General features: G+C 36.8%; 1 protein-coding gene across 2 annotated transcripts in view; it reads right to left on the bottom strand.

Annotated features, from left to right (window-relative positions):
- Positions 1–27,070, bottom strand: part of CSMD1 (CUB and Sushi multiple domains 1) — a 1,108,435-nt gene that overhangs the window by 386,060 nt on the left and 695,305 nt on the right. For both annotated transcript variants that reach the window (XM_033053649.1, XM_033053650.1), the window contains exon 7: positions 12,096–12,173. In XM_033053649.1, the coding sequence (XP_032909540.1) occupies positions 12,096–12,173 (78 nt within the window). The remainder of the gene's footprint in view (positions 1–12,095; positions 12,174–27,070) is intronic.

The following is a 27,070-nucleotide window of genomic DNA, read 5'->3' as shown; positions in this document are numbered from 1 at the left end:
CTTCACTGCAGCTCAAGCTGCATCTTGCTCATCTGCCACTGGCACTGAATAGATTCCTCAATATTTACGTTAATTTTTTTCACCAAGAGAGGCTTTCTCCTTATCTACACCCCCTGTTACTTCTGCCTTTAAATATAGCATTTAAAATGTTTTGAGTGGCTCTCCCATACAGTGTCAGCAGGAGGCAGCAAAACTTGAAAACATTGCGAGGCTTGAGGCAACTTCTGCCAACAAAATGTTGAACAGTCTACTGAAGAGTTCGTGCTAATCAAAGAAGATGTAAGAATAAGCAGCAAAGAAGGCAAAAGAGAGACTACTGTGTTCCCTTATACCAACAAGCACTGAAACAAGCTAAGTGACTGTTTACTAGGGAGAATGATGGGGGTTTGGACCTTGTAGAAATATTTCTATACATGTGTGTGAAAGTTCTATACATATGAAAGCTTTTAAATGTAAGTGAGGAAATAATGCAAGCATTAGACTTTGACTGCACTAAACTATCCTGTTCCAACACAGTTCATACCTTTTTATTCTTCTTTTATAAAACTCTAAACAAAACTAAGCATGAAAATGAACAGTCTTTGTTGCATTCCTTGTATTCTATATATATGCTTTATTGGTTCCCTCAAAAGGTGAATTTTGTGTTTCCAAGCCTTTAGCTGATAAATGTCTGTGACACTCATCTGAATATCTCACTCATTGCAAATATTTCAGAAAATCATTGAGGTTGCATATTACTTCTCTAAAGACTGAAGTAGTAATATCTAAATATATATTTTAGGGAAGGGATTTCAGTGAGTGACAAAACAGGAACAATAAACAGAAAGATATCAACAATACTATAGGCAGGGTTGATGTTTCCAATTGTTTTGAAGTTGCTCAGAAATGTATTTTTAATTTTTTTTTTTAAACTTGTACATGACATGGGGCTTAATTTTTTTTTCAGGCATCTGCTTTGGATTTCTTTATTCTTGTTTTAATGATATTAAATGGAAATAATTGCTCGTTCATCTCCTTCACATTTGAGAGAACCACAAAGAAAACCTGGTTCTCCACACTTAAAAAACAACTTAAAAAAATCATTTTTAACATGGGAATGTATTAGCACCACCTTCAAAACTTGTATTTGTTGCAAAAGTGACCTTTGTGTCAAGGGTGTGCATTTTGCTTTTCCATCATCTACTAAAAATGGCCAAATAGGAGTCCTTTGGGAAACAGTAATTCAAGATTATTTAAATAAATATGTTTAAGTAATACATCCCAAATACATGCCAAATTTAACACACTCTAAACTCTGAAGTGTGATGTTCCTGTAGAAGTCTCCACTTCTAGCGACCAATGAATATCCAGTTTTGGATGTTGAACCTAATCTTTCCCTGCACAGTCATCTACTCTTCCTCTTCCAGGCTTTCCTGAGTGGCATCACAGCTGCCTGATTCAAATACAGAGGGAAAAATATCTGGATTTAAACGGCAACAGTCAGACAGTTTGAAAGTAATGACAGAATTTCAAAAGAAATGGTGAAAAAGTGTGAAAGAGTGAGAGTGCTAGAAAAAGCCTGAACACTGCACAAGCACTGCTCAGTGACAGCCACAGCTCTGATGTTTTATCAACATTGTTTTGGTCCCAAATATGAAACACAGCATCATATGGGCTGCTCTGAGCAAAACAAAAATGCAGTTCATACAGTAAGATAAGAAGCAATGGCACAATAAGAACTGAAATACCGAAAAACAGAAAAAAGATATTTTCCATCAAACCTGGCTAAAATTGAGGGTATGTTCTGCTTTTTATAACAACAGTGGTGTGAGATTCAAGCTCTGCCTCTCCAAAATGTCTCATTGTCCATCAAAGCAAGTCCATCTTACATACTAGCACTTCTGCTTGAGGGCTACACCAGAAATTACTATAATTTATTATATTTTAAGTACTTTTGAACTTTCATATTCTAAAATGTGAATAAAATTTTTAGTATATTCCATAGACACAATGGAGTAATATACAAGCAGGTTGCACTGCTTCATGCTATATTTTTAATCTCAACATAAGTGTTTTTCATTTTAGCCTCTAATGTTCTGCATTGCAGAGGCATTTGCAGACTACTGAAAACCAGGTCTGGCAGAACTGAGAAAGGAATGTGACTTCTCAGTGGGAATCAGGTACCATATGACTTCAAACACATGAAAGAAAAGCTGATATGGCAATAAAAAGTTGCTTCTTGAATAAAATAATATATGCCACATAAAATACCAGCTTAGAGAAACCATACTGTTTTGCTCTTGTTAATTTGTTAATTCACTGACTTTATAGCTCCTCTAGCAGAGGCATTGAGCTTCAGAGTTCAGTTCAAAAGCATTAAACTAGGGAAGATAATAATATTTTTTGACACATCTTTTGCTTATGCAGGCGAATCTCTTTCATGTTAGAAGCCTGAAGCAGAAAATACTGTGACAGTGAAGACAGAAATCAAACAAGTGCTTGTATTATAAGAAAAAAAACAATGTGGACTTAGAGATAAACTTATTTTCCTGATGAGATCATATGTATTAAAACTTACATTACTTTGATATATGAAAAATCAATCTTGTCACTCTTAACAGAGTTTGGATGGCTTGCATGACAGAAGCATACATATGAGCCAGAGCACAACACTTGCAGTCGCCTCTTTTTCAAATATGCCAACATGAAACAGAAAACTTAGGTACTTTGGGATTTTTCCAGATTTTTCTTTCCATTTGTTTTTATAAAAATAAGTAGCTGAGTAATCTTATTGCTTGCTTGTTTGTTTAAGAAAAAACTATTTGTTCTATTGATTTCAGTGGCAGGACATATGCTGAATACTCCCCTCCCCCTAGCAACTCATCCTTTCCTGCCAGAAATAAACCAATACATTTATTTCCATTTTAGTTCCTTCTCGTTTTGTTCATTCCCATTCCAAAAATATCTCAAGCTCCTAAATAAGGATTACTGAGGAAATTAATATACACTTTTGTATACATTTTTTACTTCCCTTTTTCTAAGTTAAGAAGGAGTAGTGGACACAAATTTCTCTGAAGCTCATAAATTAGCTGTCACCGAACAAAACTTCCCTGTTCCAAACATGTATGACACTGGTACTTTGCAGCTCTGCTCAGAAGAGCTGCAGGAATAGATACATTCCAGTGTGACAGGTTAACAGACAGTGAGATATTGCACTAACATACTGAAATTATATTCCAAAGTGTTTCGTAATGTAGAGAACTAATTCAGAAAAAAGAAAATAGTCCAAGTCCTTCTATCAAATTCTGAAGATATTCTCCCACAATGAGGATTTAGAAAATCCAGATCTTAACACATACACAAGCGCAAGATGAGCCTCCGTGGAAACTGGAAATCTTGCAGGTGGGAAGTCTCTGACTCTTCCAAAGGACTTAACAATAAGGGTGTCTATATTCTGCAGCATACTTTCACTACATAGACCAGTGTCATACTTCTTTCTTCAATTAAAGCTGTTTTCATATTTTTATGTTCTAGAAATCTGAATTCACCCACCCACAAATTCTGAATGCCTTCATAATTTAAAAGCATCATTTGAATCTACACAGACTGAATTTTTCCAACCTATTTATTGCCCTCATCTATATTTTTAACAGAGCTCTATATAGAACTTAAGCCAAGAAAATCATATAAAAGTACTAAAGTATATATTTAAATTTTGCATGGATATTTTTTTATACAGAATTGCAATTGCTGAAAGCAAGTTGCTTATATTTACAGTAATTTCACGATTATAAGCCGCACCACTTTGACTAAAATTTTGGTCTGAACCCAAAGTGCGGCTTATAATCAGATGCGGCTTATATATGGACAAAGAACGAAAAGTTGCTGTTTTAGTTTGGAGGACAGGTGTCTGCTGAGAAAGGCAGGAACTTCTCTTTGAAATGGAGAATGTAAGCCTCCGCTCTCCAAATTATTATAATTTGGAAATCAAGGGGCTTTCAGGCAAAAATATGGAAATTAGGAATAACAGTTCTTTTCTAGGGAAATCAAAATAAAAATACAGTACTACAAAGAAACAAACTCCAAACCCTGACAAAGTCAGAGTACAACCTGACACCCCGTCAGGCAGGGTGTTGGCAGCAGTCCCATCCCATGGTGGCTGCATCCTCCTGCAGTGACAAATGTGGCTCAGTTGGAGCAGTGCTCCTGTACAAGGTGCAGTTTCCCTCTGGAGGTCCAGTGGTGATGTGGACAAATCCAGTTTTCCACTGGAGTCCAGTGGAGAAAGGGGCTACCTTAGTGTCCCAAAGCCTCTGTTTTTATCTTGGTAAGAAATGTTGGGCTCTTTCCCCTGGCTGGAACAACTTCCAATGGGATGAAGTAATTTTATCAGTCACACAGTGGGACTCAATGGGCCATTAGCAGACAATGACTCGCTGGAGGAAGGATGGGGTGTGAAAAGATAAAAAACAATGCCCTGCCTGGTTTCAATGGATGGCCCATTAGCAGATTATCTGCCATTGAGATAAGGATCACTGTCCCCACCCTCAACAGATGGTGATAGAATAGATACATTTTATCACACTCTGTATTGTAAAGTGCGGCTTATAATCAGGTGCGGCTTATATATGGACAAAAAACCAAAAAGTTGCTGAAACCCAGAAGTGCGGCTTATACTCAGTGCGGCTTATAATCGTGAAATTACTGTAAGTCTTTGACTTTGAAAATAACAGAATTGAATGTCAATTTAGCATAGAGTATGAACATTCACTTTGGATAATCAGTAACATTCTATAATTGTATATGAAAATTAGTTAATGGCAGTTTCAGCTTTCTAACTGGATAAAAATTCATTTTAACCATCCATAATTCAATCAGATTACACCTTGTTTTACATATTTTAATAGAAGCTTTCTTCTGCTTATTTTACACATTATATATGCAAATTATGCATTAAATAATTGATGAAGCACCTTGTCTTGCTTGTAGCTATAAGGGATGCTTTTCTTCACAAACATATTTAGGCAGTAGCTCTTTTCACAGCAAGATTTTGCATAGTATTTTAAAAGATATTTAAACTCCTGCTGTGATGAGGGCTTATTTAGAAACACCAAATATAATTTAGTAACCTGATTTATGAAGCAATTTATACAATACAGTGAAACAGCATTGTAGAAGAATTTCATTGCATAGAGATGCTAATCTTCTCTGAAAATCCCAAACTCTGTAACTCTTGGGCAACTCTTATTATTACAGTCTATGATAGGACAAAGTATATCACGGTAATTAGCCTTCCTATTTTATTAATGCTTTATAAAGCTGTTAGAGGTTAATGCAGCAGTTATTTTTTCCTACTGCCCAATTTCATACCATAATACTTGGTAACAAGGGGAAATAGAGTCATTAATCTCTTACTAGACATGTGGTAAATAGTGTAATGGAATATCAAGTATTACGTATTATTTAAAATGATATGTACATAGATAGGTAGGTAGGTATACATAGACATACATAACAAGGATATTTTAATTTTAAAAACTCCAGGATCCATCCCTTAACACATTGTATAAAAGTGCCAGTGTCTTCCAATTTTACTTCCCTCTTTTCATTATCTTTAATCAAACAATAAACATATGCTCAAGTATTTCTGTAAAAAGACTTTTTGAAATAAAATTGGATATTGGAAGACAGGCTATGTCCACAGACTCTTAGATACTTAAGCCTTGTGTGTCCTAACCTCGTAAGTACTACATTAGTAAGTTATAAATAATCCTTCCTCTCATTTGTAGACATGCACAATATGAATGCAAATTTGAAAAAAAATGCTCTCCTTTTCAAGCTGTGAGATTGAACAAATGAAAAATAGCTTTCATGACTGAAAAGTATGGAGAGCTCATGATACTGTGTGGACACTTAAACATGAGAACTATTTCAGTGCCTGTAAATTAATATAACAAAATACAACACATAAGCACAGAGTAACTTCCCCTGACAACACTGAGATTTTCAGAGAGAACTCCAATAGAAACTAGTGAGAAAGAGGTACCTTGATATCTTAGAACACATCCATCTTCCTCTGAAGAATCTCAATCTTAAATGTATGCATTTCAAAGGTCTCCATTTTCCTCATGAAAGGAGGGATATATCTGCCACTAAACACAGAAAATGCTGAAGAGATGCTCACTAAAGGTCTGAAAAGAGCAACAGATGAGCTCTCAGAGCTGTGAGTTTTCACCCTTGTGTTGCAATGCTTCACAAAGAGCCTGGGAAACAGCAGTCTTTGGAAAATAGTAGATGTGTAAATGGAAAATCCTAATTTGCATAATTTGGAATTTCTCTTTTTAAAGGACACAAACAGGTAACACTGTAAAATGCAGTGTTGGTGAGTTTTCCTTCAAAAAATTAGTAAAGTATGTCTCTTGATATGCTGGCATTCTTGTCTCTACTGTTTTTTCTACGGCAAATTGATTAGCTGTATACAGCAAATTGATTAGCTGAGTGTCAGAACAGGGCAAGCAACACCCAACAGTCTTATTCAAAACACCTGCAAACACTACTGAGTGCCCCAGAATAAAAGCCCAAAAGATGCCAACGTTTGCCCATCTGCTTTACTTGTTTAGGCTGGCAGTGAGACCAATTAGAAAGAGAGATATATGTTACATTTATTTCTCCAGTGCCTTTAAATTTGTGCTTCTTGAAAGGGCACAGGCTTTTGTAATTCTGCAGAACAAATCTACTCTCCAACAGTTTTGTTTTTCAAAAAAATTTATAAGGTATCTCTATCTTAGCATTCAATTTTGTTTCTATTACTATTTTTTAAATACCGCTTTGTGTAATATTTAAAATATTCACAGCAAAACCAAACTGAATATTGAGAACACTTAGGCACACGATATCCAAACCTAGGATCTTTTGATGCCTGTAATTACTTGGGTACCTTGTTTTGCATCATGTTTACTGGTGATCAATCCCATCACTGATACAAAGTTTCTTAAATTAATGAACACATGAGATGCTATATTTGATTAATGTAAACTAATGTAGATTAGAGCATAATTTCAAAGACTGAGATAGATTTGATGTTGTACAGTCAGGATCTTTTAAATTTGAAACTGACAACTATCAGAACAATGAATATTTAACAGCATTTTTTATCATGATTTGATTCGGACACAGCAGAATTTTTAGTGGAAATTTTTCCATTACATGTACATTTTGAAAATAATAATATGAAACTCTTACATAGGTTTTCAGTAATCCTAAAATAATTTTCAAAAAATCTGCTAAACATTTATTAAAGAATAAGCATTTTTGAAAAATGTATAAGATAAATTTAAATATAATAACCAGAAATTCGTATTTATATTATGAGAAAGCTATAAATTTCACTACAAAAATATAGTTAGTAGCAATATTTTTTCCTTTATATCTGCAACTTGAGAGATCCTTCAGCAGTTGTCATATCTGTTTGTTGATTGCACATTGGTTTCCAACTGATTTCTAAATATTGATCCACTGATCTATTGATCAAAATATAAAAGTGCTTAAATAAATTATTCTCTGCTAAGGTATAAGTCAGAGAATTGTGTTATTAAATGCAACTATTTAGTCCTATTTTATCCTTCTTAGGAAAAATACTTTCTCATTAAATGAAGAACAAAATTTGGCTACTCTTCATATTGCTTCTGTCAAGGTACATTTACCAATAGTCAAATGTCAAGAAGATGACATTGTCAGTTTATTCAAAATGTATAAGCAACAAATTTTCGTCCTAAATTTTTTAAACTTTATGTTACAATGTTCTAAACCATTTTTCTCAGTTATGCAGCAACAAAATAAATAAAAACTGCTGTCATTCTTTCTTACACAGAATAAGCAAAGTAATCCCATATTGGTATTCATCACTATAGTTTTAACAGCATGTGCCATTAATTCAACTTCATGCGCTGCAATCAATCAATACTTAGTCTGTAAAATCATTTTTTCTTTGGGTCTACATCACAAAAATAATTGTTGTAAAGTAGTTATTTTTATCATCTTCAGGGTGAGGAACTACTTAGGCAAACTCTGTAACTCAAGTTTGAGATGATGCATTAATCTTACACTAAAATAATGATCTTCAAAGTATTTAACATGGATTTTTTCACTATTCTAAAATACATTTTCAAATAATACTACAGAAGCCTGAAATTGCTTTTGTGAAGTAAGAGAGTTTTTACTTAGTGAATACTTACAGAATTTGCACTTCATAAAACACAGTAATTCACACACACCATTTTGCACAGTGAGGTTAGGTCACTCAATATTCAGTAATTACTATGAAATATTAACATGGTTCAATATGAAGACCATATTTTTAAAATAATCACTCTGGTTTCATGTGTTAATCTTTGTCACTGTTTGAGACTGTGGACAGTGACAGATCTCTGCAGTTTGCTGTGTCACATGGCAAACGACTTGCCACGCTGCATTTTGACATGAGCAAACTCAGGAAATCAGGTTTACCAAGCACTTCATCCTCACTTCTCCCTTCCTCTCCTAGCATTACAGCACTGGCAGATTTGCACACACCACATAAACTGCATAATCATTTCCATTTTTCACCTGATATGATGTGTCTCACCTCACTGAGCTTCCTTGGCATTTACTGTGAGCTTGATGCATTTCTGTGCTGTGTCCTCCTGCTGGTGAGGAGATGTGGAAGTGTGAGCTGCCCTGTGACTGCAGTAGGAGGGTGGTAGCATTAGGGGCTTCTGGGGCAGTCTGCTCTCCTAACCCTTCTCTGTTTCCGGGCTGCAGGGGGCACAAAATTTTGCAGAGGCGCTAAGCAGCAGGTCTGCAGTTATGGCCCTGCCTCTCCAGTATTCTGTGAACTGGTGCCCTGAAGACCTGTACTCACTTGTTATCCTTTGCACATATCATGACTAGCAGTAACTGCCTGGTATGTAGACTTTAAGAGATAAAATACAAGGATCTTCTATTTGACTATGGCTGTTTAAGGGCTTTCCTTCTCTTGGATGTACAAGATTCTCCTACACAATCTCTCTGCTGTGGAGATAATGCTCAAGATGTTTAGAGATGATAATCAGCCTCTGACAGATTTTTTGGACAGAAATATTGCCATGAAAACATTCATACAAGAGACAGCAATCAAAACTTTATTTAATCAGTCAGGATGCAAACTATAGTCATAGCAGTTTTAGAAAAGGCCAAAGTTATTAGGGACACAGATTCCACAGGTTTTCATGTTAGAATGAGTGATGACAAGATGGATCTGTGGGAATATAGCGTATATATCAGAATAACAAAATTGGGTAGGCTAAACTTACAACTGATTATATGGACACCAAGATATGTAATTGGATTTGCTTTCTCTAAGCAGTTTCATAAAATACAAGTCTGCCTTTGTTCCTCTGAAAGATCGACTTCAGATGAACAAGGGTAAATATACTGATTGAATTTGGCCAGTGTTTGTGGCAGCTCAAGCACTTAGAGCCATGAAAACTGCCTGTCTCATGTACTTTTGCACAGTTTACTCTTTCACACTTCTGCCAAGTGCACAGTATGGATGAACCAGGAACATATTTTACTTCATTATCCTTCCCATCTTTTTCCCACTTTCTTACATTAATAAATCACCATTCAATTGCATCTGACTCATTGCTAAATCGTACTTAGCAGAACTATCTGGCAAAAACCTAATATGGTATGTTTCCTTCAGGTGCACCAAAGAAGAGAAAAAAAGACCAAAACAAAATCAAATAAACAAAACTACAAAAAACTCCACAAAACAACAAAAACCTACCAAAACCAACCAACCAAACAAAACTAACCCCATGAAAGCAAATTAAAAGAAAAAAATCTCCCAAAAGCAAAAAAAAACCCCTACCAAAAACACCACAAAAAATCCAAACCAAAACAAAAACAACAGCAAAACCCTCTTGTTTCCCTGGGGAGTGATACAATATATAATGAATTTTCTCCAGTATAGAGGCACCTTCATCTGAAAGCCATGCTGTGCTACCTGACTCTTCATAAAGGATTGCAGATCTGAAAGACAGCATCCAGGAATCCAGGCAGGTCCAGAAGGAGGAGAGTGAGCTATGACTGTAAACGACTGAAATACTGAAATACTGTTCTGCATTCCATGAGGGATTATCAGTAATGTTATTATCATTGGTAACACGGGTAACATTTTCTACATAAATCCTGACAGCCTGGTGCCACTGTGAAACGCTTTTTGCAGCTGCTCACAGGTTGTGCTTGGAAGGAAGAGCTGTGGGAAAGCTACAGGTCCTGGGATGCACAGGGTACGCTCATTTGTTGTGTTATTTGCATTTCATTTACCCCCATAAGCCAAAAAGCCAAAAATAAGCTTTCTGCTTTATAGAGAGAGAATATTAAAAAGATCGAACATACAAAAATGTAGAGACGTGTTGGTATATAATCTAACTTTTAAAAAAAATTTACTCGTTGGCATAAAATGATAATATCCATTCTTATAATTTCACTGGAGCCAAATCGGCAATTATCTTTTCTGCCTACATAAGTATGGGCAAGATAAATGGCTCAAAACTTAAAGCTTACATCAAAAAGAACATCAAAATATGTTTGAATCCAACTTTTTTTGTATTTTAATCTTACAATTTTTAAAAGCTATATATATATAAAAATAATGATAAAAAAATTAATGGAATTCTTAGATTAATGCTGGAAGGCTGGAAAGTCAGACATAATAATAAAGTTTTATGAGTCAACACACAAAGGAAAAAAGACAATGTTCATTTGAGGTAAACAGTATAATGCCTGATAATAGTTTCTTCCATAGCCTGTCTTACTTCCACTTTCTGTAATTACATGTGGTGTTTGACAACATGTGCTCTGAGACCGTAAGCACAGATCACACAGCTCCCAGAAGTATACCTTATAAATGATGAAATAATAACCCATTCGGATACAGACACCAAAGAGATGGATCCACTTTTTCTGCTACACCTTGCATAAAAAAAAGTTCCTTTTGAGTACCACACAATCAATGTGCAATATTTAAAGCAGAAAATTGTCATGCCTCTTTTGTTCCATTGAGCATACCAAAAACTCACTTTGCATTAAACAATTCGTGACAGAAATACAGAGAAAATAACATGTCCCCTAGGCATCAATTTTGAAGACACTCATTCTCTCTGTACATGCTGAATAGCACACAAGGCAAACACAGCATAGGTTTCACTTCATCAAGTTGACCATTATTACATGATGAATTAATTTATTGGAATACATCTTAGCCATTACATTAACAGTTTTAATGAGTTCTATGTGAATGCTGGCCTAACCTCTGGCTTTTTGATTGTTTTTTTTTTTTGGGGGGGGGGGTTTTGTTTGTTTGTTTGTTTGTTTGTTTTTTTTGTTTTATTGGGGCTAAGGGACTCTAAGCTTTCAAAATTCAAAAATATCCTCTTTTTCTTGATTCAAGACTGGCCTAATTGATGGAGAAAGAGCTCTCAGGATATTAGTCAGATTGCTAGTTCAGACAAAGTGATGCTTCAAACAGATGTCATTCCAGAGTGCACTGTGCAATGAGGGGAAGTTGATGTTGTGATCTCCATCTTCTTGAGAAGCTAGGGATTACACCAGTTCTTAACACATGTTGTGCAAGACTGGAAAGAAGCAGTCACCAGACATAGTGTGGCAAGATGAGGGAAGAATATAGCTTTGATAATGAGTGAGGAGAGCAAAAAAGATCACAAAGTATAAATTAAGATACAGAAAATTCTCAGATACCCTTCACTGTCCCCACTATCGAATTGATGAAGTCTATATGGTACCGTTCTGCCTGGATTTCCTAGCTTGCCACATGTCTCTGAATTCTAAATTCAATATACAAAAATACTGCATCATATAAAACGCAGATGTAGGTTTCTACATACCATATTTTTCAGAGTTTACACCACCATATTCTGCTTTCTACACTCAGTAAAGTATTTTCAGTGACAATTGAAAGCATAATAACCATTTTATGACCATAACTTCCTAACATCTCTCTCTTTGATTTGTATATTTACAGAGATTCCAGAAGATACATGCAGTCACTAAAAACAGGGGTATAAACAACTTACAGACAGAATTTTTGTGGTTGCTGTCTTTGCTGGGCAACATCTTGACTCCTCTTGATTTCAGTTCAATTGCTTTTTTCACTGAGAAGACAAGCAAACAAAGAGGAGATAATTCATTATTAAACATCATTATAAAGACATTTAGCTGCAAAATCATGCATTACAAGAATACAAAGCTATATAGGTAGCCTACAGCAGGTTAAAATAACTGCAGCTGCTGTGATAATCCAAATAAACTTTTGGTTTTATTTATTCTTTACAAAAACACAACCGCTTATCATGTTTTAGAACATGTCCTTTTTAAACAGATATTATCAGGATTGGCACTATTTTGAATTCAAGTTTCTTTATGTTCAAAGAAAAGAACAGCCCGTCCTAATTGCAGGTATGGATTTCCTGTGTTTGCCATTCTGTAGAAGAAAATCCTAATAATTAAAAAAATTTATTTCTTACATAAAATGTACAGAACATTATCTACACATATTCAAGGACTACAAGCTTTCAATGTGATATTCACACCTCTTTTTGTTTGATTCACTTTTCATCTGGAGACATGTTTTTAATTCTGTTTCTCAATGAGATTAACACGGTGTGTTATATTATTTGGCTCACCTAAGCCCTTTTGAATGTACAGGGCAATTTCAACTGAATTAGAAAGAAGAGCTCTCACAGGGAAAAAGTTTTGTGAGAAGGAACAGATGCATCAGAGGTTTAATATCTTTTTTCTCTGTTTAGTCAGCTGAATGGCGGATAAACTCCCAGCTTATCCCTATTAAGTAGTTTGGGCACCATAGGTGGGATCAGGAGCCAAGTAGGAAGAGACATGAGAAGACAGCAGTGTAGCTATACATTGGAAGACACGGGGTGGGACTTTAATTGTAATGGTAAAAGAAAAGGATAGAAATATAGGGAACCTTCACAGGATATTAATTAGTTCTGTGGGAACAAATTGAGCAATAGAGAGTAAAATCAGATGTAGAAAAAAATTGTGGAACAAGCATGAACAATTCAAAACTATTGTGTCAAAAAACAATAGCAATTGCAAAATAGTGGATGACTGACTCTGTATCAGACTACTAATGACAACATCAAGATGCATGTCACTTACAAAAATTGCAAAAAACCTGTAATCCTTCCCTTATTCATATTAAATATTTTTTCCTAGACCTTGCAGGGACTAATAATATCAAAATGCATTTATTTATCCAAGATATAAATAGAAACGAGAATTCAATTCAAATATTTCTTATATGGCAGCAATTAGTTCCTCAGAGTATATAAATTTATACTACAGAATACAAGTCATGCTTTTTGTCATTTCATGTTATAAATTTTATAATTGCTACAATTTACACTGATCTGTATGCAAATATTTCTAAGAAGTGAAGTGGTAGAAAGCAAGTTGTCTTTAAATATTGTATTTAAAACCATGATTCCATTTCATTTATTTCTATATTGCAGCGAAGGTGGCTTTTCTTGACTATTGCAACGGAGCAAATACTGCAGAAAGTATATTATTTGCTATGTGCGAGCGCTTTCATTCATGCCTAAACTTGGAAAACAGGTATTCAAATTATGAAAGACGATTGAAACACAATTGTAGCTGAATAGCATGAAATGGCTATGATAGCATTGTGCTGTTTTCTTCTAAGGCAGGAACTGTACATTATACAGTGACATCAGTATAGACAATAAGACTAATATCCCCAAAGCCTTTTGGAAGGCAAACTTTATAGATACGGTTTTATTTGTATTATTTTCTATAGTTGTGAAAATCTCTATCAGGTGACACCTTATGTTCAGTTTTTCAGGCTGTGTAACATGTCTGTTAAAATTATTCTATATTTAATGGGAAATGAGCAACACAGCTTTAGCAGAGAATATTTGGGATAGTGTCTCCATTTGTGATTCCTCTGCCACTATTAGTTTCTCAATTTATTAATATCTGTGTTATGTAAAACAAGTGAACAGTTCTTTGAGGATTCAGAACCCATATTGCTTACATGGATGAGTAATAAAAACATTGTTATTAGTCAAAGGACAGAAAAAAGAAACTATATTCTCCTTCTTCTCTTTGTGCTATTGGTGCTTTGATACTACAGTAATTTCACGATTATAAGCTGCACCATTTTGACTAAAATTTTGGTCCAAACCCGAAATGCGGCTTATAATCAGGTGCGGCTTATATATGGACAAAGAACAAAAAGTTGCTGTTTTAGTTTGGAGGACAGGTGTCTGCTGAGAAAGGCAGGAACTTCTCTTTGAAATGGAGAATGTAAACCCCCTCTCTCCAAATTATTATAATTTGGAAATCAAGGGGCTTTCAGGCAAAGATATGGGAATTAGGAATAACAGTTCTTTTCTAGGGAAATTAAAATAGAAATACAGTACTACAAAGAAACAAACCCCAAACCCTGACAAAGTCAGAGTACAACCTGACACCCCGTCAGGCAGGGTGTTGGTAGCAGTCCCATCCCATGGTGGCTGCATCCTCCTGCAGTGACAGATGTGATTCAGTTGAAGCAGTGCTCCTGTAGAAGGTGCAGTTTCCCTCTGGAGGTCCAGTGGTGATGTGGACAAATCCGGTTTTCCACTGGAGTCCGGTGGAGAAAGGGGCTACCTTAGTGTCCCAAAGCCTCTGTTTTTATCTTGGTAAGAAATGTTGGGCTCTTCCCCTTGGCTGGAGCAACATTTAATGGGATGCAGTAATTTTATCAGTCACACAGTGGGACTCAATGGGCCATTAGCAGACAATGACTCGCTGGAGGAAGGATGGGGTGTGAAAAGATAAAGAAAAATGCCCTGCCTGGTTTCAATGGATGGCCCATTAGCAGATTATCTGCCATTGAGATAAGGATCACTGTCCCCACCCTCAACAGATGGTGATAGAACAGATACCTTTTATCACACTCTGTATTGTAACATGTGGCTTATAATCAGGTGCGGCTTATATATGGACAAAAAACAAAAAGTTGCTGAAACCCAGAAGTGCGGCTTATACTCAGTGCGGCTTATAATCGTAAAAATTACAATCATCACTCAAATTCCTTGTGGCATTTCATTCTTATTTGTTATAAATATTTAAAACACACTTCTTGAACAAGGAAAAATTATACTCACCAGCTTTATTTGAAATACAGAGATCACAAATTGAAACAAGATGTTTTGACTTGATCTATGAGAAGCTTTTTGACTCTCATGTACTGAAACAGGTCCTGCAGTTTCTATCCTTGGATTTTTTTCATATGTCAAGAAAAAGGCATCATGTGTCTCACTGAAAGGACATTAGGGAGAGGATTCACAAATCTAAGTGTATGTTTTATGAAGAGAAATAACTAACTCAAGGGGGTGATTCATCCCATTCTAATGAATCCTTGTCTGGATATGCCTTTTCCTCTCCATAAAACATAGCAGAAGCATATAATACCTGATGAAGCTAGATCCCTACGTTTTAGACAGTAAACATTAGGTGGAACGAGCCTTTATGAGTAGAAAACTTTAACAGTCAGCTGTAGTTATCCAGGACACATATGGATCCAAGAGGTTAAATAGGATAGTCTGATATATAAAAAGCAAACTTTTGCCTCTTTTATACTTGAGTGTGCCCTATATGTTGTTCTATTGTAATTTTAAAAGGTAATAAGCAAGCATTGTCTCTAAAATAAAAACTGTTCAACTTCTGAAAAAGAAACAGACTACTGCATACTGTCATTCGAGTTCAACCTCTCTGGTAAATAAAATAAATACTCTAAACTGGATTTTTTATGAGAATTTAAATCCCATTTGAATATCTTTTCTGAGACACATCTCTTTAACTTCCCCATTGTGCCTTCATTAAAAAGGTTTTCCTGATTTCATAGACGATTTTCCAATTAACAGTATGAAAAGAGGAATTGGTTTGCATTAATAATGTCAGAATTGAACAACCCTTTCCAACTTTTAAGTTATTACTTTCTGAAATCTGCATAGCCTTCTGCTGTCTTCCTTAAACATTCAGTTAAGCTTACTGAACTAGCTCACTTCACCTATTCTGTTCATCACAGCTTCAAGAGTCTTTTGGAGATGAGTTACTTATTCAGGGACAAGGGCAGAGAGCTGAGTGCTGGAAGTCCACAAAAATCTTAGCCTACTGGAAATCACCAGTGGTATTCCTTAAACTTGTGCTACAACTGAAATAAACTCAGTTATGCAATGAATATATACCTCATCTTATCTGAATGGATCATGAAAATGAAACTTTCAGGTTGCAAATCTTCCTTCAAATCTGCTCTGATTTCCATGCAGATCTTCATTTCTGACATATTTGAACATGTGTGAAGAAAATGCATTTTACCCCAAACTCTGGTGACACAATATGTTTTTCCCCAATTACCCAAATACATGAGTATCTTGCCGATTTTTCTTCCTGAGTGAAATAACCTCCAAGACCTCAAATACTGGCTACTACTCAAAGCTAAAATATTCTGACATCATCTGCTGGTACTTCCTCAAGCTACTGTGCTGCTGCTCTGCTGAGTTCAGCTCTTGGCTCTCCTTCACGGCAGGTTTTTCCTAAGTACAGATATTTGAAGGTGAAGAAGAACAGCCCAGTATCTGGTGATCACAAGAAGCACCTTTCCTGTCCAATCTGAAGCTCTGTGTCACTATAAGGAATATATGTAGATATATTTGAACAGTTCTCTGAGTTTGTTACAGTACAGGAAAAACCCCAATATTTTCAGTATTTTTGACGTACAGTACATACCTTTTACAAAGATTTACACTTCACTTTAAATATTTTGCAGAGTTCAATAAAAAACAGTGATGTGTTGGCAACAAAATTCATAGGATTATTCTTAAAGGAGCTTAGGGAATTTATCTCAGAACAGTGCAGAATTCATCAATTTCCTTTTTTTCTTTAGTTTCACTATTCTGATTTTCTTCAATCTGAGTAATCCTATTGTAAACAAAATATTTTCTTGATTCATATTGAAAATTCCACTCCAGTGCTCACTTTGCTTTGCCCAAGTGCCTAATCTTTCCACGTTCTACTCCATAGACACAATTATTAGAATACTACTGGTTTTTTTCGGCCTGGAATAAATAACCTGCAGTTTCACAGTTTGGCAGCGTCAGTGCTCCCTCCAGATTATATTTATGAATGAAACATTTCTTTCTTATTACTCAAAGTCATGTGAGACCAATAAACAGCTCATTATGTGTTTCTAGGTTTTCTTCAGCTTCACTGTGGTCTGTTGTACTACGAATTCTTTCTAAAATTTTAGTATTTATGAGAATAAGAAAAAAGCAATCATTCTCAATCTCACTATTCATGTCAGTTTATGAAGGGAATTAAATAATCTTCTTGTTGATAAAACAAGATCCCACACTCAATAACCTGGGAGCATCCTAAGAAGCTTTTCCTCTCAGCTGCCCACAGCTGTGACTTCTGTGACTTCACAAAAGCATCACAATTTTCTGTAGGATCTCTAGTTAAAGCAAACTCATCGGAATAGTCCATTCTTTTTCTGTTTCTCTATTCCCTTCCTGAAGAGTATTCCATCTAATGCACAGTCCAAGTGTTTCTCTCACCAACAGCTTTCAAAATCTTCCCTACTAATTGGTATTATAACTCCAGAGAGCTTCACAGCAGGCACAAATGTTTCTACTGTATGGCCTGACTACTATGAACCTGTAAAAGCTGTAGGTTCATGATCAGTTGGATTCCTTGTTCCATCAATTCAGCAAAGCACTGCCTGTCACTATCAGACCTTCCACCTGCTCCCTGTGTTGGAAATCTCTGCATGCTGTACTAGTGAATAAATGGCACCAAGATAAATTGATGTCAAAATAGATTTTTGCACAAATATTTCTCATTCTGTTTGTATAAGCTGACACAGGTTGTGCAGGTTTAAAAAGGAGCACAGCCATTTGTTTTCCATTAACCTTCTCTATGTCTCCTAGCTGGCCCCTTGCCCTGATGGACTGCCTTAGCTACTTTGTGCTTTCAGTGTATTATATATCATAATAAAACCAGTCCAGCCGGCATCGAGTCTTCAGTGACTGCAGATATTCTCCACAGTTCTGGAAAATTGTATCGACACAAGTTACTTTATGAATATACAGCGTTGCAGAACACACTGGATAGTAGCTTGTAGGAACTGTCTCTAAAAATAAATCATAAAATGAGAACCACTCAGTTCCTTGTTTGAATGTCACTTCAGCCATTGTCTTTTGAATAGTTCTGGGGAGGATAACACCATGCCAAGCAATGGCTGAAGTCTGAATTGCTGTTACTAAATTGGCATCTTCTTAGTATCATGAGGCAGCTATGTCTGAGCCAGTTTAGCAACATTTTACTAGACACTTGAGAAAGAAGTATTACTGTGGCAGTACTGGACTACATATTTAACAGTGATTCTATTAAACACAGAAAATAATGATCAAGAAAGATGGTGGATTATCTCCTTGTTGATGTTTTCATATTAAGACTGGTTTACTGTCCTGATAATTAAATTTAAGAATATATAAATTATTGTCCCAGTACCATTTAAAGGAAAAGTCTATTCAGCACCTCTTAAGAGCTGAAAAATAACAGGTTTTTCTGGCTCTTGATTTGATAAATTGCTTTTATTAATTTTCTTTCTAAATTTACTCTCAGTAAGAATTCTAAATGAAACCCCTGACTAAAAGTACCATGCATCAAGGAAATACTGCAAATTCTTTTCACTTATTTAAAACATAATTTCCAGTATTTTAAAGACTATTAGAAAGGACAGACAAGCATTTATATGAAGACTTAGTGAATTATGAAAATTCATTCAAAGAACTAGTAATTGAAAGTTGATTTACATTATTTCACTCCTGATTTTCCATTAGTATACATTTATTTCAGCAGCCTCTATTATATTCTTTATTTGACTTCAGGATTATCTGTTTGCTAAATCCTGAATTACTGAATGTAGTTAAACACAACAGATAGATAACTTTTGGTACATAATTATCAAAATACCTAATAGCATCCTGAACCTCTCTGAAAACTCACCAAAACTAGAATACTTTATTGGAAACACTGTAACAGAGGCCTGAGTTACTGCAAAAGTAAACCCAGCCATTAATCAATTTTGCTTTGGGCTTTCTTATCCTGCTCTATTTCTAGGAATTTTGAAATAAATATTTTACTTAAGCAGATCAGTTTTAGCTATATAGCTAAAGGTATCATGGGGTTCTTTCCTCCTAAAATGAAACAAAAAAAAAAATAAACCCGTCTATTGTTCTGCCAATAAACAAAAGCTAAACAAGCCTACTGTACATGCTTTAATTATGCAAAAAAGCAGGGGATACTTTATGTACACATTTTGTGTACATTGATAAGCTTTGTTTCTAGGAAAAGATAGGTTTTCATCTCCTAGTTAGCCTGTTAATAATTCTTCTACGTGAGGAATTTATGCATTATGGGGCACTGGCATAAGACAGATCATATGCTCTGCAATTTCCACTGATATACAAAGGGTATTCATGTATCAGCATAGGTGAGGGTAGAGGGTTTAAAAAATAAAGTTAAAAACTAAATGACTGTAGCATCTTTCCTCCCATGGCGAAGCCACCAAGGAAGAAGGCAGAACAAGAACTGTATCCAACGATATCTACTGTGAGAGTTCATTTCCATGAGTTTCATTTCCAATGTTGCTGGTATGGCAGACACGAAGAAACAAGGCAGAGAATGCCACTGCAATGTAATTTTTTCTGTTTGTTTTCAGGGCCATTCAACACCATGCCTCCTTCTGACTAGAAACTCTGATGCTATCAAAAACATTCCACGGGTAAACACAGAGAAATTTTATTGATGAAATCAACATCAAAGTACAAAAAATCAAATGAAAACAAAAAGGATGTGTGGAGAGGAAAAACAAAAAATGCCAAAACAAACTCTTCACTCTATAGCTACTTAATTTAAAAAAATTTTAATCTTCCTTAAAACTTCTACTCCAATCTAATGGAAAATAGGACAATAAATATGATTCAAGAGGAAATCCAAACATCAATCATTTGGATTCACTTTTTACATTATCATATTTTATTTGTAAATTCAGCTTGCCAAGTACAGTAATTTCACAATTATAAGCTGCACCTGATTATAAGCCGCACGTCCGGGTGTTGGTAACTGTCTTGGGTTACAATACAGAGTGTGATAAAAGGTATCTATTCTATCACCATCTGTTGAGGGTAGGGGCAGTGATCCTTATCTCAACGGCAGATATTCTGCTAATGGGCCATCCATTGAAACCAGGTGGGGCATTGTTCTTTATCTTTTCACAATCCATCATTCCTTCAGCGAGTCATTTTCTGCTAATGGCCATTGAGTCCCACTGTGTGACTGATAAAATTACTGCATCCCATTGGAAGTTGTTCCAGCCAGAGGGAATAGCCCAACATTTCTTACCAAGATAAAAACAGAGGTTTTGGGACACTAAGGGAGCCCCTTTCTCCACTGGACTCCAGAGGAAAACCGGATTTCTCCACATCACCACTGGACCTCTGGAAGGAAACTGCACCTTCTACAGGAGCACTGCTTCAACTGAATCACATCTGTCACTGCAAGAGGATGCAACCACCATTTAATGGGACTGCTACCAACACCCTGCCTGACGGGGTGTCAGGTTGTACTCTGACTTTGTCAGGGTTTGGAGTTTGTTTCTTTGTAGTACTGTATTTCTATTTTAATTTCCCTAGTAAAGAACTGTCATTCCTAATTCCCATATCTTTGCCTGAAAGCCCCTTGATTTCAAAATTATAATAATTTGGAGAGAAGTGTTTACATTCTCCATTTTAAATAGAAGCTCCTGCCTTTCTCAGCAGACACCTGTCCTCCAAACTAAAACAGCAACTTTTCGTTTTTTGTCTGTATATAAGCTGCACCTGATTATAAGCTGCACTTCTGGGTTCGGACCAAAATTTTAGTCAAAATGGTGCGACTTATAATCGTGAAATTATTGTATTTAAGAACTATATTTACAGTAATTTCACGAATACAAGCCGCACCAATTTGACTAAGATTTGGCTCCTAACCTGGAAATGCGGTTAATACTCAGGAGCGGCTAATATGTAAATAATTTTCTGACATTTACAACCTCAGAAGTGCCAGCCAGAGTGCCGAGCTGAGCTGCTGCAAAGTCGGCATTTTGCGATTGTTACAAAGTGTTACTCTGTTGCACCGCGGGTGGAGCCTGGCTGCCTGTAGGCAGCACGGGGGGCGGGGAGAGAGGCGGGAGAGCTCTTTCCTTCCCTCCTCTGCCACAGCCCAGGGAAGAGACGGGGGGGGCCCCGCTCTGCCATTGCCGCGGCTCTGGGAGGTGGCGGGGGGCTCCGTGCCCTGTCTGCCACCACAGGGCAGCACCGGGCCGTGGTGACCGAGCCCAGTGGCAGCGGCGGCTGGCCCCCAGTGGTCCCGCCGAGCGGCAGCGCCGGGCTGGGCTACCTGGCCCCGTCGGCAGCCCCTAGCGGGCCAAGCCTGCACAGCCCGAGCCGAGCCAGTAAACCCCACCCTGCCGCGGTTCTGTTACTAATGGGCAACTTTGTTGCACGCGGGTCCTCCCCGCGGACGACAGAGCGGCTTATATTCAGGTGCAGCTTATTTATGGACAAAGAACGAAATATTTGCCAACACCCAGAGGTGCAGCTTATACTCAGTGCGGCTTGTATTCGTGAATTTACTGTACTTGATGCATTAAGATGTGCAATACTAATACAGTGCTAATTTTTTTTTATACCAGTGAGTAGGTTTTCTTGAACATGTTAAAATGGGGTACCGAATACGGCTAAAAATACAAGCTAGAAATATCTGAAAAAATTGCTAAACAAATATATTAATTATGCATAACTTTAAATCTAATTGGTAGTTCCAATATTTTAATGAAATTAATTATAATAATTCTGTTTGCCTGATAAAAGATCAAACAAAGAAAAGAAAATTGACTGTTTGTTAGTATTAGTTTTAGCTGACTGCAAAAGGCCAAGTTACAGCAATAACATAGCTATGGTAAGATGATAATAAGCATTATGTTAATTTAATATGAGGGGAAAAGAGTAATTAAAGGATCTGTATGCTAACTATACAAAAAGTCTGATAATCTGAATTCTTACTAGGAAAAGAAAAGTTTTCTTATCCCATTGTTGCTCAAAGAGGTGTCTTATGCTGCCTCCTTATCTGACTTGCTTTCGAAAAGTCAGTGACACTGCTAGATGTGGTAGGTTAGTGAGGGAATTTAACACCAGATGCAAGTTAATCTCCAAATGAGCCAGTAAGAGGAGGATAAAGACAGATTATGGGTTGAGATAAAAAGAAAAAAAACCAATGGAATAACAGCAACAACATCAATAACAGGAGTATAAAAAAAAGAGAGAAAGTGCTTTGCACACTGCAGGAATTCACTTAGTTCCATGTGGCTGCTGGGACAAAGACAGGGTTGTGGACCTTCCCCATAGGTCACATCCATGTAGCCCCTGGGACAAGGACAAGATGGTGGCAGCTTCCTTTGATTGATGCTCCCTGTCCCTGAGTCCAAGATAATGGAAAACAATGGTGGACAAACCCTTGAAGGCCAGATTGTCTGTATCATGCCACACTGCCAGTTCAGAAGCTGGTCTTGATTCTGCATGGTTGCTTCTGGCACTGGTGCTGCACCATGCTGGCTCTGCTGAGGTTTTGACTCCACAACACAGCAGTCTCACTTTTGTCAACATCATGTCTTGGAGACACAGTGGCTTTACCATGTCTCCAAGCCACATCCCAGGGAAACAGAACAGGGATGAGCAGCAGCAGCAGACGATGATCCCAGCGGAGCTGATCTCAATAACCTCCTCAACGGAGAGGTAAAATGAGGTGCTTCTGGGGGTGCACTCAATTTTTTCTGGCCACCAAAACCAACCCCCCACCAATGATATGACTGGTATAGAACAATAGCCTGGCCCTCCCCACACAGGTTTAGGCCCTGCCCCCTCTGCAGCCAGGACAGTAGGTAATAAAAAGCTCACCTGTGCACACACAGAGGCGCACAGGGATATGGCAGTGCGTGGGTGAGACAAATGCCACCACACCCCGGCCTTTCTCCAGCCAACCTAGATCCATCACAAGTGCAGAAGAAATGTAGATGGTCCTGCGTAAGTGGGGGAACCAACACAGAAACCCAACCTCTACCCCAGCCTCCCCAGGACAGTCCCTGGTGAGAACCAGCCCCAAGGGCTGGGGCACAGCTCACTCTAGGAGCTCTCCAGTCACTTCAGAGACCCAGGAGGGGCCCTGCTCAGGGATACAGAGCTCATTGTGGAGTAAAAGGAAAGAACATTTTGGTATTGCATAAGGCTAATTATGGAGTATTTAGGGAAGGAACCAACATCAGGGAAAGAGATGGATTAAATTCTTCCTTTGGGAAGGAAGAGATATGCAAAACTACAGGAATAAAATAATGGCAGGGGATGGTTGCATGTATGCAGGGGCTGGTCATTATGCTTGTGTGACCATGCCCTGTGTAGAGGCTCTACCTGCAGTGACTTTCAGGACTGAAGAATTCCAGTCTTTTTAGTCTAATTCCTAGTGAAACCACAAGAGGTGTCTGAGATCAGAACAAATAGATTTAAACAGATTTATATTAAAAATTAAAAAAATTTAAAAAAACCCCATTTGTGAATTGAGTTTGAGTGGTACCTTTTTTGAGAAGGTAGGGGTGCTGCAGAGGTGGCTTCTGTGAATAGCTGCCAGAAGCTTCCTTCATGTCCAATAGGACCAAAACCAGATGGTTTCAAGACTGGCTTTCCACTGGCCAAGGCTGAGCCCACAGTGATGGGATAACATATTTAAGAAGGAAAAAACTCACCGTGCAGCATTAATAGCAGCCAGAGAAAGGCATGAGAATATTTGAGGACTGAGCCTGTTTTGCCCATAATAGTAACTGGTGAGTGACACTTTCCTGTCCTTATCTCAATACATTTTCTCTTACTTGTCCTGCTGAGGTGGAGGAGTGAATGACTGATATGGTGGGCACCTGGCAACCAGCCAGCATCAACCCACCACTGTCTTTATGAAGCAATCTGCAAATGGACAAGTTATCCCTTTTGTGGAATATCTTGTTATTTTGTTTTGTGAATAGCATTTACACCTGACAGCTACCACAAAAAGTCTATATAATGACTCTCAAACACAATAACTTACTATCTGGCAAAGCATAAAGGCTGCTTTCATTTAATATCTAAAGACTGCAAATAAAATTACTGACTTTTCTATTTCCTCAAAACAATGGACTATTGTTCTTGTGCAGCACATTTATATATCTTCACTGCACACACATGAACAAACCAAGCAAGCAGTCACGGAGAGACAGCTCAACCTGGCTTTAAAGAACTATTCTTTCCAGCAAGCAGTGACAGAGGAAGCAGTCTAAGTAACATTAGAAAGTACAGTCCCAAATGCCCTGAGGACAGTTGCCCAAGATTTAGAAATTCTGAGAAATTAAAGCAATCACAAAGATTCCTTCAGTTTCGTCTGGTACTGGGGACTCATCTGTTAGTAAAGTGAGTGTTAAATGGTTCCATTAAAAATCTATACATTTACTTTACATGTCTCAAAGATAGGATAGCTCAATATATCAACATATTGATCCCAACTACATGTGTGCATTCTACAACAGTCTGTTTAAACTATTGGGAATAGTTGCCCATAAGCAGAATGTTTCTTGGAGGTCTCAGAGTCATATAGACTGCTATGCAGGATTTCCTGCAGAGGACGAATACAAGGATTGTGTCTGGAGACAATCAGACATTGGAGGCGTCCTTTCACTGCTATGTTTTGTACCTGAAAACAAAGTTGTGGATGTCAAAAGACAGGGGTTTTTTTGTTTCATGATCAGTTTTAATAATTATTTAACTTGAGAGAAGTACCTAAGATGGAAATATCTGTCAAGGCTGTTGAATTATAGCAGAAATAAGTTTCTGAAAACAAAAACATAAGGGAGAAGCTCAAAGAGCTGGGACATTTTAGGCTGGAGAAGAGAAACTTTGGGGGGATTAGGGGTGGATCTTATTGGTGTGCATTAATACCTGTGAGATGAGAGAGTGTAAAGAAGGTGGAGCCACAGTCTCTGCGATGATATCCCTTGCCAAGACAGGAAGTAATAAGGACAAATTGAAACTCAGAAAATCCCACTCAAAAATAAGTGAAAACCTTTTTACTCTGAGGTAAACACTAGCAATGGTTGCCCAGAGAGGCTGCAGAGTCTCTAATCTTGGAGGTATTCAAAACCCACCTGACACAGTCCTGGGCAGCTTGCTTTAGGTTAGAATCTTAGAGAACGACACTGGACTAGATGAGCTCCAGAGGTCTCTTCCAACCTCCGCTATTGTGCAATTTGTGGTACTAGTGGACTACTCTAGCTAAAAATACTGTTGCTTCTGCTTAGTTTTCAAATACACGTATAATATAATTACTAATGCAGTATAATAAGAAGAACTTAATGAAGCTGTTAGATTATCCTGATTTTTATACCACTATGAGTTTTCATCCTGTGTGTCTTGAAATCATCCTCCTATGTTTTAACATAGTTTGCTTCTCTCACTAACTAAGGGATTTATTTATTGCAATTGAGCCTGATAAGATAGCTATGTAATTCATGATATCTCATGTAATTCAGAAATCTTTGTATTAAAGACAGTAAATTTTATAAACCTGCAATTCAAAAGCATGATTTAAATTAAGAAAGGAAATTCCTGTAATTGTAAGAATTTGTATTGCAATAAGATACTTCCAGATGTCATTCAAGGTATATTCTACATGAGGGAAGTTTACACTTATACATAATATATGATGCATTATGGAGAGCAAGAGAGACACATCTGAAATAGCAATCTCCCCAAATATCTCCCAAAAGTTTTAACTAGTTTGTGAGTATTTGGCAAGAGATAAGATATATCGAAGAAGAATAAAAATTATTTTCTAGTGTGTGTTACTTCATCCTAAATCTCCCCTTTGTTATTCTGTTGATTCATAGCTTTCTGATGCATCAGCAGGATGAATCACATTGTTTTTGTGGACCTCAATTAACAGGCTTAAGACAAAGAGTTAACAAAAGCAGTATTTTTACATTCATAGTCCCCAGTAGTGGTATTATATATGCATCCTTGGTAAACTGTGGGAAAAAATAAGTTGTAAGTGCAAAGGATCAGATACTCAGGCTGAGTTGCCAAAATGAAATTAAATTTCAGATTTTTCTTTTTTTCTGAAATATTCAAAACATTTTTAAAACTAAAAGAACTATCTATATCAAATGCTTTTGTTGCACATGCATGCCACAGTCACCAGAAACATATTGCTGTTGCAACGTATTTGTCATTTCAAAAATAATAGAGGGCCAACAGTTTCAGGGAGAAAACACAAATGTCTAATCTCCTAAAGGATTTGATGCTGTGGGGTGAAACAGCTTATGTAAGTGCAGAATTTATAAGCACAGATAAATTAAGAAGCTTTTCTATTTTCAAGAAAACTGCCATGTCCTTCATCTTGAGTAATGATTTATAAAGTACAAAAATCAATAAAGAATCCATTCTAAAAAATTGCATTTTAAAAATGTATCTACATGAACATAAGTAGAAATGACAGCAACACTGACATCCTCTTGTCTTCTTTTGAAGTTGTAAATGCAAATATATGCAAGAGCCTGAAATATGATCTGTTCTATACTATGGTTGAGTCAAATTTCCAAACGATGAATGTAGCTTCTGGATAAGCGTTAGATTTTGAATAATGAAGGAAGACAATGTTCAGACAGGAGCCTGCCTTTGTGTGGAAATAATTTTCTGTAAGGTGCATTCCAGGCATGTTTTTAAAGCAAAGATGAGAGTGACTGAAAAGAAATTTATTGTAAGAAAAGTGAGCAAGCAAATACATATTTAGAGCAAACTGCATTGCAAAGCAAGCATACATTTTCTGAAAGTAAATCCCTAGAGACGTC

Source organism: Catharus ustulatus, chromosome 3 (assembly GCF_009819885.2).
Source record: "Catharus ustulatus isolate bCatUst1 chromosome 3, bCatUst1.pri.v2, whole genome shotgun sequence".
In the NCBI taxonomy this organism is placed as follows: Eukaryota; Metazoa; Chordata; class Aves; order Passeriformes; family Turdidae; genus Catharus; species Catharus ustulatus.
This window is presented reverse-complemented; position numbering and strand designations above follow the sequence as displayed.